The 19,542-nt window shown below is 42.4% G+C and overlaps 1 protein-coding gene across 2 annotated transcripts; it reads right to left on the reverse strand.

Annotated features, from left to right (window-relative positions):
* Nucleotides 1-7: 7 nt before the first annotated feature.
* DSCC1 (DNA replication and sister chromatid cohesion 1) lies at nucleotides 8-18,268 on the reverse strand. Of its 2 annotated transcripts, XM_019459950.2 has the most exons (9): nucleotides 17,744-18,267; nucleotides 15,121-15,289; nucleotides 12,077-12,211; nucleotides 9,155-9,245; nucleotides 7,874-8,012; nucleotides 7,344-7,396; nucleotides 6,764-6,918; nucleotides 4,322-4,470; nucleotides 8-1,106 (listed from the first exon to the last, which is right to left on the reverse strand). In XM_019459950.2, exons 1-9 carry the CDS (start codon nucleotides 17,917-17,919, stop codon nucleotides 998-1,000), a joined length of 1,176 nt encoding a protein of 391 aa, XP_019315495.1. In that variant the 5' UTR covers nucleotides 17,920-18,267; the 3' UTR covers nucleotides 8-997. The 2 variants fall into 2 exon arrangements, with proteins under 2 accessions (XP_019315495.1, XP_053752532.1); XM_053896557.1 differs by lacking the exons at nucleotides 7,344-7,396; nucleotides 7,874-8,012 and having other exon boundaries at nucleotides 17,744-18,268.
* Between the last annotated feature and the right edge of the window lie 1,274 nt (nucleotides 18,269-19,542).

Below are 19,542 nucleotides of genomic sequence, written 5' to 3' on the forward strand. Positions count from 1 at the left end.
TGCACACTGATAATAAAACATTTATTGGAAAGACAAATATTTTGAAGCCATCAGTAACTTGCAGTTCATGTACAAGAGAATAGAACAATTGTAAATTTCAGTAACAGTTAAATCTCAGGTAATTGTAGATTAACATTTTTTTTAACCTTGGATCAGATTTAACTTTGGCCTAACCCCTCAAACTGTCCTGGTGACAAGTTTATTAGCTAAGGAAAAGTTAATTTGAACTTTGGTCTAAATGAATACAAATTAGGAAAATAAAGCTATAAACAAACTTTATCAAGCATTCCAAAACCAACTAGAAATTACTTGGCGTTTTCTAGTATTAGCTGTGTCAGTTTTACCCATTATAGGATTATAAACTGCTCTATTAGCATTCTTCACAAAAGATTGAATATCAAATCCATTTCATCCCAAAGTATATGTCTATACCAGCCAGGCAACACAGGAGCTATTACCAAGCCAATGTCATCAATGAAAACAACTAATTTAGATAACAGAACATCCAGCGACTCCCTGTTCTGGTGGAATGTTGAAAGTAGAGGAGAAATCCCTTGAGAAATGACATTTAACTGAATAAATTTCTCTTCCAGGAAACTATTACTATTTAGTTCTTTGAAAAAGCCTTTAAATTTGTTAATGATTAGAATATCAGATCCTAATTAAATGCAATTTCAAATATAAAAAAAGACAAAACTCTTTTTCTATAAGGAAAAATGTGTAGACTCCTTAGGTATTCTAAATATAGTAAACCCCACTCTCTTTTGTCCTTTACACTATATGCATAATGCAAACATAACTTGAAAGATACAGAAATTTCCTATTACATTTAAGGGCAAAAAGAGCAGTAGTTGCAACATGCTTAGGAATGAGGAGAAAAATGCCTCAAGGCAGTATGTTCTTTAAAGTCTGGAATACAAATACATGAAAGAATCTTTTTCTTATATCCATCAACTTTATGAAGCAACTTTAGTCCCAAAGAAAGACTGTTGTTCTTTTAAGAAATGGGTCTTCTTGAGTTATAAACTTTAACACCATTTTGTATTGAAGAGCGAGAATATTTCGTGAGTAATGTACCTATGGTTTGCTTCTCTCCACACAAATCTCTGTGGGAACAATGAAAAAATAAATTAATAGCATGAAAATATTAGGGAACATAACATAATATTCACAGTGCTAGTTATTTCTCTCTCATCTAAATCCATCTTTCCAACAAGCATAAGAATGTGTGTATGTGAGGAGTACGTGGGTGGCTCAGTTGGTTGAGAGTCTAACTTCGACTCAGGTCATGATCTCACGTTCATGGGTTCAAGCCCCACATCGGGTTCTGTGCTGACAGCTCAGATCCTGGAGCCTGCTTTGGATTCTGTCTCCCTATCTCTCTGCCCCACCCTGCTCATGCTCTGTCTCTCTCTCTCCCTCTCAAAAAAAGAAAATAAAATGTTAAAAAAATTTAAAAAAAAGAAAGAAAGAAAGAAAGAAAGAAAGAATGTGTGTTTGTGGGAGAGACAGGGTAGGGAGTGGTTACTAAGCCTTAATTGAACTAGGTACATTACATGTATTATCTCATTTAACCTTCACAGAAAGAGTAAAAGTAATTTATTATTTAACCCCACATTAGATATGAGGAAACTAGGGCCCCTGGGTGGTTCAGTCAGTTAAGCGTCTGACTTCGGCTCAGGTCATGATCTTGCGGTTTGTGAGTTTGAACCCTGCCTCAGGCTCTGTGTTGACAGCTTGGAGCCTGCTTCGGATAGTGTCTCCTTCTCTCTCTGCCCCTCCCCCACTTGTGTGCGCGCGCGTGCTCTCTCTCTCAAAAATAAATAAATGTAAAAAAAAAAAAATTTAGATATGAGGAAACTAGCTCAGGCAGCCAAGGATGGAGCCAAATTTTGCTGCCAGGTCTGCATGGCTTCTGAGTCCTTTTTTTCCCCCCCCAATTCTATCACATGGCCTCCACATTAGAAATATAAGCCATGTAATACAGGGAGATCTAGACACAGAGACCCTGCATTATAGGCTACCTATGTGTGCTTGCCTGGGTTACCTACCCTCCCTCAACTTGAGCTTCCTTTCCTGTACCCCAAAGAGGAGAAGGCTATGACTGGAACACATGAAGGGAAGGAAGAACAAAAGAACAGGAGCTGGAGAAGGAAGCAAGGGCAAGATCATACAGGGCCTTAAAGAACATGGAAAGCAACTGTGATTTCATTCTAAGTATAAAGGGAAGTCCCTAGGAGGGTTTTAATGAATGGAAAAACAGAATGTGATCTGAGTTGTAAATAATGGAGGCAATGAGTGGATTATGGAAGCTGAGTGATGAGTAGAGGGAGGGTTCATTATGTTATATTGTCACTTTTGAATGTTTAAAGTTTTCTAAAATAAAAAGTCTGAAAAGGAGGAGAGGGGAAGAGGAAAAGTGCAAGTAGGGAGACCAATTCAGAGGCAGGTACTAGATGCTCCATTAGGATTTGCTCATAGTTTGAACCAGGGGGTGAGGGAAGAAAATGACAGCTGGGCTTCTCACTTGAGTAACTGGATTAATGGTAGTGCTGTTAACTGAGATGTGGAAGATGGGGTCAGGACAGCTCTGTTGTGAGCATGGCAAGTTAAAATTCCTCTTAGATATCCAAGTGGAAATGTTCATTAGGCAGCTAGATAAGAGAAACTAGAGCGCAGGGAAAAGATCAAGTGTGAAGATAAAATTAGGAAGTCTTTAAATTTAAATTCAAGCCTAGAAGAGGGCACCAAGGAAAAAACATAGAAGAAAAGATGGCCAAGAATGGAGTCCTAGAACACTCCATTTAAAGATTGGGAAGAACAGGGAGACATCAGCAAAAGAGACAGAAAAAGAGCTACCTTGGGAGAGAAGGGAAAAAACCAGTGTGTTTCAAGTAGAAAGCAGTTGCACAGTGTCAAACAGTGCTAAGAGGCCAAGAAACAAGACAACTGACCACTGAATGTAGACAAATGGATGCCATCAGCTTAAGGAAAGAATGGGAGCCAAAGTAATATAAAGGGTTTTTTAGTGTTTTTATTTATGAGACAGACAGAGACAGAGAGACAGAGCACAAGTCGGGGAGGGCCAGAGAGAGAGGGAGACGCAGAATCCAAAGCAGGCTCCAGGCTCTGAGCTGTCAGCAAAAGAGCCCGAGGCGGGGCTTGAACTCGTGAACTGCGAGATCGTGACCTCAGCCGAAGTCAGATGCTTAACCAACTGAGCCACCCAGGCGCCCCAGAGACGAAGTAATATAAATGAGTACTTTTAAAAGGAGTTTCTTGTGAAGGAGAACAGAGGGCATGGGGTCCGGTAGGTTGTTGTTGTTTTTTAAGATGAGCAATACTACAGCATACCATATATTGGTGGGAATAATCCAGCAGGTAGGGAGACATGAATAACACAAGGGGGAAAAGGATAAGTAGAGGATATACATCTTTAATGAGGCCAGAGGGATGGATCTAGTGCAGAAGGAGGATTGGCCTTAGGAGCTGGGACGGTTCATGCATTGTAGAGGAGGGACTGCAAAGGAAGTGTATGCAGACATAACACACACAGAGGCTGGCAGGTTTGGCAGTAGGAAAGAGGTTGTCCTTGTCTTTTCTCATCTGTTTCTATTTTCTCAAGAAATGAGGTCACAAGCTGAGGGTGAAGAGGAAAAAGGAGGTATTGATGATGCAAAAAGCAAAAGTATGAAAAGTGAGCTCCAAGGGTAGAAAAGTCTCATAAGGAAACGGTGCCTTGCCAAGAACTCTGCCAAGTACCACGTAAGCTCTTAAGTAAGACTGGCAACTTCCATTGTGTCTTTTTCTCCAGGAAATTCCACTTGCCCAGGTAGAGGCATAGAGGAAGCAGAAAGTTGGGTTTAATCTTTGCAGATTTTTGCCAGAGAGGTATGACAAGAGGGGGAGAGAGGGCAATAGGAGAAAAGCACACACAGTAGAAGCTAGAGATCCAGACCAGGAAAGCCAACCTGGGGAAAGAGAGGAGAGGACATGAGAGGTAAGAAGTAAAGAGGTGGTAACGTTAGTGCACTTGAGGTTCTGTAAACAGTGACTAAAGAGCTAATCATTCTCCCTGCAATCTGGCATCTACCAAGATGTTAAAGCAAAGCAGCAGGAAAGATAGGAGGTGCCAGTCAGAGAGTCATAGTGGGGTACGTAGCCTTTACTATTCCTCTAAGAGCTGCAGTTTTGCAGGGAGGAGGGCAGAGAAGTCGTTTTAAAGGCAGGATGAGGATGAAAGACAACACGTTCTCCAACCCCAGGATTGGAAGTTGTCGAGAACGACAGAGAAGACAATCCATTTTAGCAAACGACTTACTGAATATATGGAGCAATATCTTCTTCTGTCCACTTTTCCCTTATAGAGAACAGACTATTAAAACGCTCTTGATTATCCTCAGGTAGATCATCTACTTTTAGCAAAAATATGATTTCTGGTCTTGACTGTCTATCCACCAAGGCTAAACCCTATGAAAAAATGAAACGAAAAAGGGCAGTAAAAATGATGGTCTAATGTTTAAATATAACTCATTTTTACCTTTAGGTTCACCGGAGCCCAAGCCATTTAAAATGTCAGTTATGTGAAACACACACAAACTACAGAGAGACCTTCAATAGCCTTTTTCACAAAACCACCTCCATCAAACAGTGAATTCTCCTTTCCCCTTCTGCAATTTACTGGCTCCTACTGCACAATTTATCAGGATAGCTCTAGTTTGAGGTTACCAATGTGTCCTTGACAAATCCAGTGGGCCCTTTCTTGGATTCATCTTGCTAGCCCTGTTTTCTTTATTCATGTTGATCCCTACCTCTTTGAATCTCTATCTCTGACATCACCATCTCATTTTCCTCCTACCTCAATGTTGCAGTTCCTTGGGCCTCTACCCCGACCCCTCGACTTGTCTCACTGTCACTGTCCTGGGTGGCTCAACCAACCTCAACTAAACCCATAACTATAAGCACCACTTACTTGCTAGATGGTATGTGTGTGTATATATATATATCTTCAACCCAAATCTCCCTTCCAGGCACAAGAACTCTATCCAAACCTATCTATGAACTCATTGTGTTTGTCACCCAAACCTGCTCTAGTCCCATTATCCTAGGACATGAGGAGACCTGGGCATTATCCTAGATTCCATTATTCAAACCCAATACCTAAGTGGTCACTTAATCCTATAGATTTTAAGGCCTCAACATTTCTCTGTCGATGCTCCATCACTTAGTTCTTTAGTCAGTACTTTCTCAGGAGTACTTAAGTATAGAGAGCCTGGATAGTTCTCCTTTTTCACAATCTAGCCAACCTTCCATCCTACCATCTTCAAGGTCAGTGTTCTTCCCAAAAGGCAAAATTCATCAGGTAGCTCTTTTGATGTCACTAAAGGGTCCCAGAAGAGCTTTCTAAATAGGGCTGAAATTCCTTAGCACAGACCATAGTGTCCCTCACTGACTCACCAGCAACTTCTACTCTAACTCTTCTTCATACTAACAGTGCCCCAATTTGTGTCCCTCCATGCCTTGGAACATGCTATCCTGGATCCTCATCTCTGCCCTTTCATCTTGAGAGTTAACAGTTCATTCTTTCAAACCCAGCGGCTAAAACAGCCATTCCTTCAGAAAATCATCTCTGATTGACCAGGCAGGTGAATAAGTCCCTTTTCTTTGCTCCCGTAACATCGTGTGCACGTCCTTCCCATGACACAGATCACTCTACATTATTAGAGGAGATTTATACATGAGATGTGCACCCCCCCCCATTCCCAGACCCCAGGCTTAGAAACTTGATGGCACGTTGTGTGATGTTTTCCCCTCAGCATCTAGCATGGTGCCTAGACATAAAAGGAACTCTGTAAATACTGAGCAAATCCTTTCACGATTTAACAAATATTTACTGGGGCGCCTGGGTGGCTCAGTCGGTTAAACGTCCGACTTCGGCTCAGGTCATGATCTTGCGGTCTGTGAGTTCGAGCCCCATGTCGGGCTCTGTGCTGACAGCTCAGAGCCCAGAGCCTGTTTCGGATTCTGTGTCTCCCTCTCTCTCTGACCCTCCCCCATTCATGCTCTGTCTCTGTCTCAAAAATAAATAAACGTTAAAAAAAAAAAAATTTAAAAAAAATTTACTGAGCATATGCTACATACCAGGCAGTATGCTATGTACTGATAAGCAACAGTGAACAAAATTCTATCTAAGTAGAGAGTAGGAAACCCGCACAATTAAACATTTTCCCAGGGCTAAGCAGTAAGTACCATGAAGGAAAAACACAGGGTGCTATGGCCGAGTAAAATAGGAGGCATTTTTTTTAGAATAAAGGGAAGCCTCCTTGATGAAGTGACTCAAAGATAAATAGGAGGTGGCAGGCGAAATGACAAAGAAGGCCATTCTAGAACAAAAAGCCTTATGTAAAGGTTCTAAGGTAGGACAGCCTGGTGATCTTGAAAACCTGCAAGAAGGCTGCTATGCAGCGAGCAGGAGAGAAGCGGGAAGAGATGAAGCTACGGGGAAGATTATGAAGATGATGCAACAAGATGAGATACACCGGGTGGGAAGCAGGCTTAACCATACACGGGCTTGAGGGATCTCGCTGAGGTGACAGAAATGTTCTAAAGCCAGTGACGGACTGAATGCACGGCGTGCTCCTAGCGGAAATGGTGACTGGGAAGATGAAGTGGCTCCAAACTCAGCTGCAATACAAATTTCATTTCACCCAACAGTTAACGATAAGCTGGTGAGTTATGGAAGCAAGCACGACTGCTACCTTACCTTAAGTTGATCAAGCATGGTTATCATTCCTTCAGGAACACTCTGTTGCCACACTTCTTGAAACTCAGCCAGATTAAATTTCACTGCATTCTGAAGTAGCATCTGTGCTGTTGCTCTGCATATTTTATCAGCGCTCAATTCAAAATAAGCTTCACCTAAGGATAAGGGATCAGATGGTTTCATGCTGACAATTCAAAGCACTACTAACATTTCCTTTTCCTCAATGCAATTTCTCAGAAAAAATTATACACAACTCACAAGCCCATGGAGCTGTTCTTTTTAACAGGCACACGCTTCAGAAAGGCATACCAACTTTAAACATTTTTTTTTAATGTTTATTTATTTTTGAGAGAGACAGAGACAGAGCGTGAGTGGGGAGGGGCAGAGAGAGAAGGAGACACAGAATCCGAAGCAGGCTCCAGGCTCCAAGCTGTCAGCACAGAGCCCGACGCAGGGCTCGAACCCACGAGCCACAAGATCATGACCTGAGCCGAAGTTGGATGCTTAACCAACTGAGCCACCCAGGTGAACCTACACCAACTTTAAACACACACAAGTTAAGATACTTTCCAAATCTTACCTTCCTCTATATATTTCTTTCCATAACATTTAAGACAGTGTTCAATCATTTCCCTGAAAAATTTAAAAATACTCATTTGAAAAGTTATCACATTTTTATGCATTATATCTTAAACACCTTTCCTAACTAAAATCTTAATATATAAATTTGAGATCTGAAATTCTAAGTGATTTTGATTGCCACATAAAATTTTATGCTAGGAACTAACTAAAAAATAACGGGAAGCCATTATGTGCCAGGTCCACACTAAACATTCTTACGTGAATTATGTGAGCGTAGACTTATTATCATAAAATAGCTTAAACAGAATTATTTCTTTACATTTTTTATGGCAGGAAAAAAAAACAGAGATGATGCACATTTACTCAGCCTAGCGACCAAAATTCCTAAGCTCTTCCTGGTTATATATTTTTTAAATGTCTATATGATATCCAGTTATAAATAGCCTATGCCCCGGGTTTAGTGCCACCCTGAAAAATAATTTTCTTTCCTTAAAGGAAATGTGGAGGGACAGCGATTAAAATACTTACTCTGGCTCCAATGGCCCAAGTTCCTGAAGGCACATATTCAAAGGAACTTTACCAAAAGACCAAGATTCAGAATCCACAAGCTGAGTTATGTGATTCAGAAGTTTCATCTCATAATCAAAGTCAAGAATCCTCCAATAACCTACAAATTCCAAATGTAATCTTTACCAAAGAACATCTTAAGCAAATTAATTGGCTAAATGATCGATAAAGAAGCAGCATGCTCTTGCCCGGTACAAAAGAAGAGACACCAAAGTCTTAGCTTTCTTTATAAGCAATGCTTCCTTTTATGCTTTTCTCCTAATTATTATGAATTGTGTCTTGAGAGAAAGCAAGCAGTTTTTAAAAAGTACCTTACATAGGACTAACACTGATTTTTTTCATGTACTTTAACACTCAATTATCTCAGAATAATCTTGTCAATCTAAATGGAAATGTGGAAACCTGTAGCTGGAATAGTGATTTCATTAGAACGTCATACAAAGGAGGTGAAGACTGTAGGTTTGATATCCCACACACTGAACTCCGCTGTGGGGCACTGCCATGGTTCTAATTCTCATCCCAGCCGTCTTGCAGAAGTGTTCTCGTGCTCATAAAGAAGCCTAGGTCACTCAAGAGTCAATAGACGCAGAGGTACAATGTGAACCAGTGGCAAGATAAAATCAGGGCATCAAGATACCTCTCCCTATTCTGGTAAAAGATCATGAAATCCTATCTTATAATCGAAGGCTCTACCACGATCCCTGGAGAAACAAATCAAGCACAAATCCACAATTTCCAAGAAAGAATGTTACTATTGCTATTCCAAAGAATCAAGGCAACATTAGAAAAGGGAATGTGTGATGTCAATCTCAGAAACAATGCTAGGAATAATCTATGCACCCCTTGACACATACCAAAATCTTACCCATCCCCAGGCAAGAAATGACTAATACACAAGGCTGCATTAAAATCCATTGGTTTCTAACCTCAACACTCCTGGTACCCATATACCATGGTAGTTAACAGCAGGCATTCATCATTAAAAACTTTATTTCCAATGCTTAGGACCAAATGTGCTTCAAGGAAAAGCCCTGTAAGGAATGGTTGGAGTCACTGGTCACGGTTGACCTCCTCAGGTAAAGGTCACACAGTCTCGACCCCACCCCCAAAAATATAAATATCATCATCTTTAAGCCCAAAATAAAAGTAAATAGTGTGCAATAGGATCAAGATGGCCATAAATCTCTCTCACACATGATGCCCAATTCCATTCTTATGAATAATCACAGTAAGTAATGTTACCTTCAATCTCACAGGCATTTAGAACTTGTAATTGGGCCATTATTTCTTCCTCACTTGCCTGAATTTGATTAAGCAAATCTTCAGTTGTGTACTGAAACAAGAAAATAAAAAAACAAAAAAACATTTTAAAGGCTTTGAAGAATATTTTTTTAAGACTTACGAAATTTGGGGGAATAAATACACAGAACAGATTAAGGCAAAATTTAGCCTTAATTTCTCTTTTTAATGTATAGTGATTACTACATGAAATCTTAGAAGAAAATCTTCATGATGTTGGATTTAGTAATACGTTGCTTACATACAATACCAAAAACACAAGCGACAAAATAAAAAAACATAAATTGGACTTCATCAAAATGCAAAACTGTACTTCAAAATATCATCAACACAAAAGGACAAATATTACAGGATTCCACCTGTATGGGATATTTAGAATAGTCAAATTCATAGAGATGAAAAGTAGGGTAGTAGTTGCCAGAGGCTGGGAGGCAGGGAATACTGGGGAGTTAGCGTTTGATGGGCATATTGGGAACGTCCCATACTGGGAACGTGAAAGGTTTCTATGGATGATGCATGCATGGTGGTCATGGTTACAGAACAATGTGAATGTACTTAACGCCACAAAACTATACACATAAAAACGTTTAAAACTGTAAATTTTATCCTACGTATATCTATCACAATTTTTTTTAAAAAATCAAAAGTAAGAAAATAACCCACAAAATGGGAGAAAAGATAAACATATATTTTTTTTAATGTTTATTTATTTTGAGAGAGAGAGAGGGTGCTTGCGTGTGTATGCATGAACCAGGGAGGGGCAAAGAGAGAGAGGGAGAGAGAGAATCCCAAGAAGGCTCTGTGCTGTCAGCCCGGAACCTGATGTGGGGCTCCGGGGCTCCTGGGCTCCTGAGCCAAAATCAAGAGTCGAAGGTTTAACTGACTAAGCCACCCAGGTGTCCCTAAGCAAATTATATTTCTGATAAGGAACTTTGTAATTAGATTATATAAAGAAGTCTCCTACAACTCAGTAATAAAAAGGCAAATAATCCAATTAAAAATTGGGCAAAGGAGTTCCTGAATAGACATTTTTCAATGAAATACAAATAGTCAAGAAGTACATAAAAAGATGGTCAACATCACCAGTCATTAGGGAAAGGTACATCAAAACCACAATGATACAGGGGTGCCTGGGTGGCTCAGTCTGTTAAGCGGCCGACTTCAGCTCAGGTCATGATCTCACGGTTCGTGGGTTCGAGCCCCATGTCGGGTTCTGTGCTGACAGCTCAGAGCCTGGAGCCTGGTTCGGATTCTGTCTCTCCCTCTCTCTCTGCCCTGCCCCAGCTCACACTCTGTCTCTGTCTATCTCAAAAACAAAATTAAAAAAACGTTTAAAAAAATTAAAAAAAAAAAACCCACAATGATACCAATTCAAAGCCACTGGTATTGATACAAAAAAGACAAATAATAACAAGTGTTGTCAAGGATGCGGAGAAATTGGAGCCCCCATACAATGGGAATGCAAAATGGTGCAGCCACTTTGGAAAACAGTCTGACAAGTCCTCAAAAAGTTACAAAGAGTTACAATATGACCCATTAATTCCACTCTTATGTATATAACCAAGATAAAGGAAAACACAGGTCCCCTAGAAACTTGTATATGAATGTTCACAAAAGTATCATTCATAATAAAATATGGAAACTACCCAAATGTCCATCAGCTGAGGAATGACTAAACAAAATGTGGTATATCCATAAAATGGAGTATAAAGAGAAATAAACTACTAAGATATGCTACAACATGAATGAACCTTGAAAATATGCCAAGTCAGGAAAAAAAAAGAAAGAAAGAAAGAAAAGAAAGCCAGTCAGAAAAGGTCATATATTATATGATTCTATTCATATGAAATGCCCAAAAGAGGTAAATCAAGAGACTGAAAGATTAGTGGTTGCTAGGGGCTGGGTGGGAGAGGGAAGCAGGGAAAGAAGTTTAGAAGACAACAGTTAAGGAATACAGGGTTTCCTTGGGGTGATAAAAATGTCCTAAACTTCATCATGGTGATGACAACTCTGTGAATGTACTAAAACCACTGAATGAATGAACTGTCTGGTATACAAATTGCATCTCAATAAAGTGGTTACCAAAAAAAAAAGTCAATGGAGAAAAAGAGAAGTAACGTAAATACAGCCTTCAGAATGCCAGTACAGTTATGATATTGAACTACATCAAAAACTTGAACATTTCTTTACTTGGCTTATAAATATTTTTCCATACTTCTAGGAATTAGTTAATTCTCATAATAGAATAAGAATACTTTCCATTTTCATAATGCCTCTTTTTCTGAAGAGCTCCTAATTATAATTTTTAATTAAATAAAAATTAATTTAACTTCTAAAAAACGTATTTCATAGTTAGGAACACGCGGAGCTTTTAGCTATGTAGCCACCATGATATCTAGGATTTGCTTTAAAATACTCCAGAAAGGGGTGACTGGATGGCTCAGTTGGTTAAACATCCGATTTCAGTTCAGGTCACGATCTTGCGGCTCATGAGTTCGTGCCCCATGTCGGGCTCTGGGCTGACAGCTCGGAGCCTGGAGCCTGCTTCAGATTCTGTGTCTCCCTCTCTCTCTTCCCCTTCCCTTCTCTCTCTCTCTCAAATTTAACATTAAAAAAATTTTTTTTTCTAAATACTCCAGAAAAAGAAGTAAAAAAAAAAGGTAGGAAGCAGCAGGGGGACAGGAGAAACAAGACTGACAAAACGCTGATAAATGTTCAACTGAGTGATAAATATATGAGGTCTTTCTGCTTTGGCGTGAATTTGAAATTTTCATAATACAAACATTAAAAATAAGAATGTCACCATTAAGTACCTCTAAGTACAGTTCAATTTTTCAATTAAAAAAGAATGAAAATAAGTCTTACTTTTGAATGATTTGAATCCTTCTCTTTTTGACTGTCAGGTCCTTCGTAGGCATCTTCCATCAAAAGTTTCTTCAGCTTCTTTAATTTAGGTCTGCATCTTCTTAATTCCCAATAGTTATTAGAAAAACCAAAGATCTAGAAAGTATAAATATATTGTAGCCTTTCAGGGGCTATTGTAAACGAAAATTTCACACAAAATCTCAACCAACTCATCTGCTCTCTAAGAAAACAAGAGAGCCGAGCATTCCGGTTTCTGTTGAGAAGGTACCCTCCAGCCATCTTTGCAAACGGATGGGTATCTTCAGGAAACATCTTTCCAAACCCCAATTAAGAAGACACCACCAGGGTGCCTGGGTGGCTCAGTTGGTTAAGTGTCTGACTTCGGCTCAGGTCATGATCTCACAGGTCGTGAGTTCAAGCCCCACATGGGGCTCTGTGCTGACAGCTCAGAGCCTGGAGCCTGCTTCAGATTCTGTGTCTCCCTCTCTCTCTGTCCCTTCCCTGCTCACACTGTGTCTCTCTCTGTCTCTCTCAAAAATAAATGAACATTAAAAAAAAAATTTAAAAACTGCCAACATAGAACCAATCACTGAGCTCCATATCTCTAGCGTGTTCTGGGAACTAGGGTGTGCCCAGAAAAGAATGACCAGGATGGTGACTGTTCTGCAAACCTGATGGAAACAACAGAAAACGAGTCTTTTTAGGCAGGAAAACGGAGAACAAGGAAGAGACATGATCACAGTGTTCAGATAATGAAGGGATGTGAAAGGCGAGAGCATCCTTGTTCTATGTTGTTCATGGTGTCAAAATGTGGCAGAAAGTTAAGGATGAGACACATCTTTTCACTGCAAGAACTTCTTACTATTTAGAATTGCAGCTAATTCCTTATTTGACTGTTGAAATTACTGAGAGGCTTATGACTCTGAGAAACCCAGCTGACAGCGGCTAAATGATACGTTATCTGTTACCCCTCTCTACCTCCGGGACTTGCCAGTGTCTGGCACTTAGTAGGTGCCCAGTAAATGGTTCACACAAAATAAGGAAAAAATGCTGAACTGGATTACATATGGAGTGCCTTCTGACTCGGAAATGGAAGGTCAGGGAATGCTTCTACCTTCAAGCTCGTACAAGGCTTGACTGACAAAAGACATGGCCCAGACCAGCTGATGATGCTGATAAATCTGAGGACTCCAAAAGAGGAGGGTGAGGACCAAACCAAAAAGACTGATTTCATCCGTGTCCACAAACTCACAGCCTTCAGGCTCTGTCCAAAGCACAGCTGTTGGCGTGTGCTTTGTGTTGTGGGGAAGTGAGGATTAGTACAGATTTTAAATTAGTTGCCAGTGTGGACAAATTAGATTTTGCCCCAAGATCTAAATGTCAAGGTTTACTTGAAAACACGAAATCGGAAGATTTGGCAGTTCTGGGCTTGCTTTCCCACAAGGCCAAGCTGCGGCTGCCCACCTACGTGGGGCCTGTGCTCTTCAATTTGCCACAGGCTCCACCACCCTCTATTACCTGCTGAGACTGGGGTCCCTATGTAGCAACAACAGCCTGCTTTGCGTATGCGCGTTCCTTATCTAGCCCTTTCAGACATCTGAAGTGCAACGTCAGATTAAAACTTTAGTTGGTGGGGCACCTGGGAGGCTCGGTCGGTTGAGCGTCCAACTTCGGCTCAGGTCATGATCTCACGGTTGACGAGTTCGAGCCCCGCATCGGGCTCTGTGCTGACAGCTCAGAGCCTGGAGGCTGCTTCGGATTCTGTGTCTCCCTCTCTCTCTGACCCTCCCCCGCTCATGCTCTGTCTCGCTCTGTCTCAAAAATAAATAAACATTAAAAAAAAATTTTTTTTAATAGAAAATAAATAAATAAATAAATAAATACAACTTTAGTTGGTAGAGGGGTGCCTGGGTGTGTCAGTCAGTTGAGTATCTGACTTCGGCCCAGGTCATGATCTCACAGTTCATGAGTTCGAGCCCCGAATCGGGCTCTGTGCTGACAGCTCGGAGCCTGGAGCCTGCCTCGGATTCTGTGTCTCCCTCTCTCTCTGTCCCTCCCCCGATCATGCTCTGTCTCTCTCTCCCTCTCAAAAAATAAATTAAATTAAATTAAATTAAAAAAAAAACAAAAAAACAAAACACTTTAGTTGCTAGAACTTTGTTAAGCTTTGCCCAGTCTCAGTGCACACAATTCCCATAAGGAGAGCTCAAAGGTACTCCGGTATTGTTACAGCCCGCAAAAACACCAACAGAACAGGTAACCGATGAGAAAGTAACGTGGTCTAAAAAAGATTAAACTGCCCATGTTTCTAGTTAATTACCATTAAAAGACCCTCCCCCTCCCCGAAAAAAAACAAAATACAAAATTTACCTGAATTTCTTTTGTTCTAGCAACATCGTGGGTCAGAGATTTCCCAATATTTTCCCTTATTTCGATTCCAATTCTATTTCTAAGGCAGTAGTTGGCCTAAAATCATTCTGAGAGAATTAAGGGCTGTGTTTTGATCACGACATGTGTAATAAGCTAACCGGGACGGAGACTTCTATTTGGCATCTGCCACAAGTAGCCTCCATAATAATTAAGACTTTGTCATACATGGCTAGAGGTAGTAATGAACTAAATGGACTTCAAAGGTGAGAGACACGCACACTTGCCTCAAAAACTCCAATTTCTTCATTTCTCTGCCTCATACATATTACTTAAGGTGCTAGTTGTGGTTTGAGGGAGTCTTCTTTCAAAACATACATACAGCAAGGCTTACTAAAAGTAGGTAAAAACGCTTGGAATACGTCACCTCATAACAAACTTTCTATTTCACAGACAGACATGGTCAACTTGTCTAGGACTTAAACACCAAATAGGGAAAATAAAGACAACCTCACGAGACTCCAAACAAGCAAATGATGCCAAGAAATTTTAAATCTCATTAGAGAGCCTTTCAGGCTCCCTGTGATTATGCATTTCACACCTAAAGATTTTAATTAAAGGCAATATTAGCACACGTGTTGTGATTCAAATATAAATTAGAACACAAATAACAGTACCTCAGTATGAATAATGTTACAATGTGTTTCTTCCGCCTTCAGCTGGTCAGGAGTTTTACAACCAGGAATGAAAAGCAACATATTGGAAGTGTCTGCTATTTTCAAGTCATATGTTTTGTCTTTACTGCACAGCACAGCCTGCTCATCTTTATCACCACGAATCACAAGACTGCAGGAAAACGGGAAGAGAAAATACATGGTTTGTTGAGTCACCAATGGACATCTTCATTATAAAGAAGGCCTCTAGGCCTGTAGAATTTAAAATTAAGTCTTGAGGCTGTGTCTGGCCCCTGTTCTCACCACCCTCACATAATGCTGGGCTCCACAGAGCAATGGCAGAACCAGTTGAGAGACAGAGGGGCACCAGGTGGCCTCACCAAGGAAAAATAATTCAACCTGCAAGAAAGATCCAAAGAGGCCAAGAGTCCAAATGTTACCACATGACATCTGCACGCAAACTGCTTGGAAAAGCACAAGACAAAGCACCCAGTAGCTTCAGTCACAACGTCAATTTCCTAAACCACCTTAAAGCAGTACTTCTCAAACCTATGCACCGGCATCTTAGAAAATCTTCTTAAAAAAACAATCCCAATCTGCAGGCCTGGGACAGGACCCAGGATTCTGCATTTCTAACAAGCTCCCAGATGATCATCATCACCTGGTGGTCTGGGTATCCACCTAGGAGTGGTTCTTGTTTTGTTCTGAGTATCCCTTAACAATCAAAGGACACATCCTAGCCTACCCATCAGCTCTTGTTGCAAAGATATTGGGACTTTATGAAAAGAGATGCAACGCTGAATGAAAAAGTATAAAACAGATAGGTTTACAAACTTCAGTAAAGCTCTGACAAAGGCTCACAGGGGGAAAGGAGCAAGAAGAAAGAAGAGAGGAAGGACAGAGGTGAGGAAGAAGAGGAAACACTGAAGATGGAGATGGGCGGGGGGGGGGGGGGGGGGGGGGGGGGGGCACCTGGGTGGCTCAGTGGCTCAGCATCGGATTCTTGATTTCGGCTCAGTCTATCACGTCAGGATAAATTGCTTGAGATTCCCTCTCTCCTTTTTCTCTCTCAAAATAAATAAACATTTTTTAAAATCTTAAAAAAAAAAAAAGATGATGGGATTGACAGCAAGGGAGCAGTTCCTAGCAGTTTTGTCTATAAAACATTTAACCCTCCTGTACACTATTCACTTCTTTTAAAGAAATAACAAAAATAAAACCTGAAATAGAAGAATGTGTAAGCACTTCTTAAAACAAAGACTCAGTTTGGGGCGCCTGGGTGGCTCGGTCGGTTAAGGGTCCGACTTCGGCTCAGGTCACGATCTCACGGTCTGTGAGTTCGAGCCCCGCGTCGGGCTCTGTGCTGACCGCTCAGAACCTGAAGCCTGTTTCAGATTCTGTGACTCCCTCTCTCTCTGCCCCTCCCCTGTTCATGCTCTGTCTCTCTCTGTCTCAAAAATAAATAAACGTTAAAAAAATTAAAAAAACAAAAACAAAAAAAACAAAGACTCAGTTTAAGTGAAAAGAATGCATGTTGTTTTTTTATTTTTAGCTTCCCAGTGCTAATAACACTTAAGAGTCCCAAGTACCCACTTTTCAACATCTACTTCTACATTGCACTATCCAGGCCTCAATATTTTGTTTAAAACAACTATCCGTCCTTGGCAAAAATGTTTTCACAACACACATTTCCGAGTCATTCTGGACTGCCAGGTGGATGAACAATAACTGGATAAAAAGAAGGTCCACACACCCAAAGTTCCTTCTTAGCTCGCCAAGAACTCAGTGGGGATGAAAACCAAGCAGTGAGGCTCCCGTTCCCTTAAAGATACTTTGTGGCTAGCAGCTGGAGGCTGGCCAGTTAACTATAATACTGCCAGATGAGTAAATATGAAAACTGAAATCTTGAGTTCAATTTAAAGGAATCTACAAGAGAACAAACTACCTAATGAAATACAGGTGTTGGGAGAAGGGTGGTGTAGAAAAGAAACAAACCAGAGCCCTAACTCCTAATTTCCAGGAGCTGGGAGGGCACACATTTGAGAGAATGATTCTCTAGACTCCTTCCCGGACTGTGTTTTTTAATCCACGGTTTTGCAGCAAGTGTGTAGCTGACCCAAAATCAGAAACAGCTTCAGATTCCCACTAAACGACCCCAAGCAGGTCTGTTTTTGGAGGGCCTCTCACAATTAGCAACTCGGTAAAACGTTTTTCAGCTTACTCTCTACAGTCCTACCGATTGTCTCGAAATGAGTATAAGTAGAAGGCAAGGAGAACTCTATAAATATTAGACAGTAGCCCTGGATTTTAAGCTAGAGTGGCGAAGGGTTCAGTGCACTTCCCGGCATCACCGTGAAGGTCTGCAAAACGTCACTGAGGTTATGTTTCCTGATTGGTTTCCGCGGACGCAGGCCTCCCAGATCAGATGGAACAGTCCTGTAGCATCACCCCAGTCCAGCTAAGTGTACCGCCAGTGGTCGTGCGGACTCCTCAGAAAAAGGCAGCGCGCTGGGGACCAGGCATCCCGGCAGCGGCCAGCCCCCTGATCAAATCAATGCACCTTGCGGCCCGGTTTCCCGGTCCCGCGCTTCCCCGCGGGGCAAAGGGACGGCGGCTGGCGGCTCACCTGTGCCCGGCTTCCAGCTGCTGGCACAGCGCGGGCTCCAGCTCCAGCAGGCAGAAGTCACCCGCGGCGGCGCCGGCCCCGGGGCCGAAGCCCAGGCAGTGCACGGCCGGCAGCAGCTCGGCCGCATTCAGCTTGGCGATCTGGAGCGTCGCGTCCACCTCCTCGCGGGTCCTCATCGCTGTGCGGCCTCGGGGCTCCCACCGCGTCCCGGAGGGCCCTGTGGGCGCGCTCGAGAGCACCCGCTCGGCGAGCAGCCGGGAGCCGCCGAAACGTACCAGGGCGAGGGAAGAGACTTTCAAAAGCGCGCCAAGGCGGCAGGGGGCGTGTTTCCGGGGCGGAGCGTGCCTTCGGAGGGTCCAAAGGCCGTCGCTGCGCGATCTCCGCCGCGGCCGCTCACCGGAGGCAGAAATCGGGCCGCGGGAGAAAAGCCCGGTTTCCGCGGGGCGGCTTCGGCGGGACCTCGCGGGAGCTGCGCTGCCACCCCGCGGGGCGCCACGCGGAGCCCTCCCCCACCCCTTCCGCTGCTCCTCCGCCGGTTTCCCGTCAGCAACCCCCACTTCCTCGCCGGCGAAACAGTCCAGTTTTCCGCCAGGGCCGGGCCTTGTGATAAGCACTCTACATGCACAATTTTCTAAATCCTTCACTCCAACCCTTTAAGGTGGTCCCCTTTTTCGCCCCATTTTGCAAATGAGGCAAGCTCCTTGCCCGCGGTGGCACAGCAGGAGGTAGTAAAGTCTGATTCCAGCGCGGTCTGCTCTGTCTCTAAAAATAAGCAGCCGGGTTTTATGCAAACACTTTGGAGCAGGAGCGAGGCCCTGGTAGAATTGGAAAAGGAATCTCTCTCCTGTGGGCCTGGGGACCGTCATATCTGGGAGACAGTGGCTTGGACTAGATCCATCCCTTCATTGAGTGCCTAGTGTGAGCTGGGTGTCAGGAGAGGGGCCGAGGCCCGTGTCCAGAGCAGAGCAACTTTCCCAGGGTGGAAAGAGACTTCAGTCTCCTGGGGAGACCGACAAACTCGCCACGGCAGGATGTGCAAACTGCTCACTCAGCTTTCTCTAAGGTGTCTTCTGGGCCAAATTTTACAGTGGCCTGAATGAATACAAAGTTTCAAGAGAGAGGCTCATCCGTATACGTCCGTGCATTAATAGCTTCTAAGAGCCTGATGTGAACTCTCCCAGGGACCCTGCAGTCTGTCTGGGATTCTTGCTGCCCATGAGAGCGGAGTCTGCCTGGAAGGAACATCCCACTTGGTCAAAGTAAAAGAGGTGGGTGGGTGAGTAGATGGGCAGGTGAGTGAGAGGTTGAATTCAAAGGAAATGAGCAGGCATTTTCTTTCAACTTCTGGGTGAAATTATAGGAAACTACAGAGTAGGGCATCCCAGGGACATTGGGTGGTGCTTTAGTTGGTGGTAGAAAGTTGGTTCCTATGACCTACTTCTTCACTGACCTTTTTTTTAATACACCTGAACGTGTAAGGACTATGGTGGAGAAAAATGCTGGGTATGAAGACGGTTGCCTGATGAGATGTATGAATTGGAAGAGAATCAACCATTGCAGGTGCTCTATTAACTGGAAGCAGCTTAGTGTAAGAAGAATGCTGATATTTATATCAGACCAGCCTCGCGTGAAATCTCAACCCAGTTCCCACTAGCTTTTGACCTAGAGCAGTTCATTTAATTTCTCTCATTCCAACTTCCTTATCTGTAAAAAGAAGATAATAATACCTACATTTTTTTTTTAACGTTTATTTAATTTTGAGACAGAGAGAGACAGAGCATGAATGGGGGAGGGTCAGA

Source organism: Panthera pardus, unplaced genomic scaffold, assembly GCF_024362965.1.
Source record: "Panthera pardus isolate Hobbes unplaced genomic scaffold, ASM2436296v1 HiC_scaffold_7, whole genome shotgun sequence".
NCBI lineage: Eukaryota > Metazoa > Chordata > Mammalia > Carnivora > Felidae > Panthera > Panthera pardus.

Excerpts from the sequence above, each read along its gene's own strand:
- DSCC1 (XM_019459950.2), bottom strand. The coding sequence starts at position 17,919 with ATGAGGACCCGCGAGGAGGTGGACGCGACGCTCCAGATCGCCAAGCTG. Across the intron at positions 15,290-17,743 it reads CAGCTGGAAGCCGGGCACAG|TCTTGTGATTCGTGGTGATA; the intron begins GTGAGCCGCCAG and ends GTTTTCCTGCAG. Across the intron at positions 6,919-7,343 it reads AAAGAAATATATAGAGGAAG|GTGAAGCTTATTTTGAATTG; the intron begins GTAAGATTTGGA and ends CCTTATCCTTAG.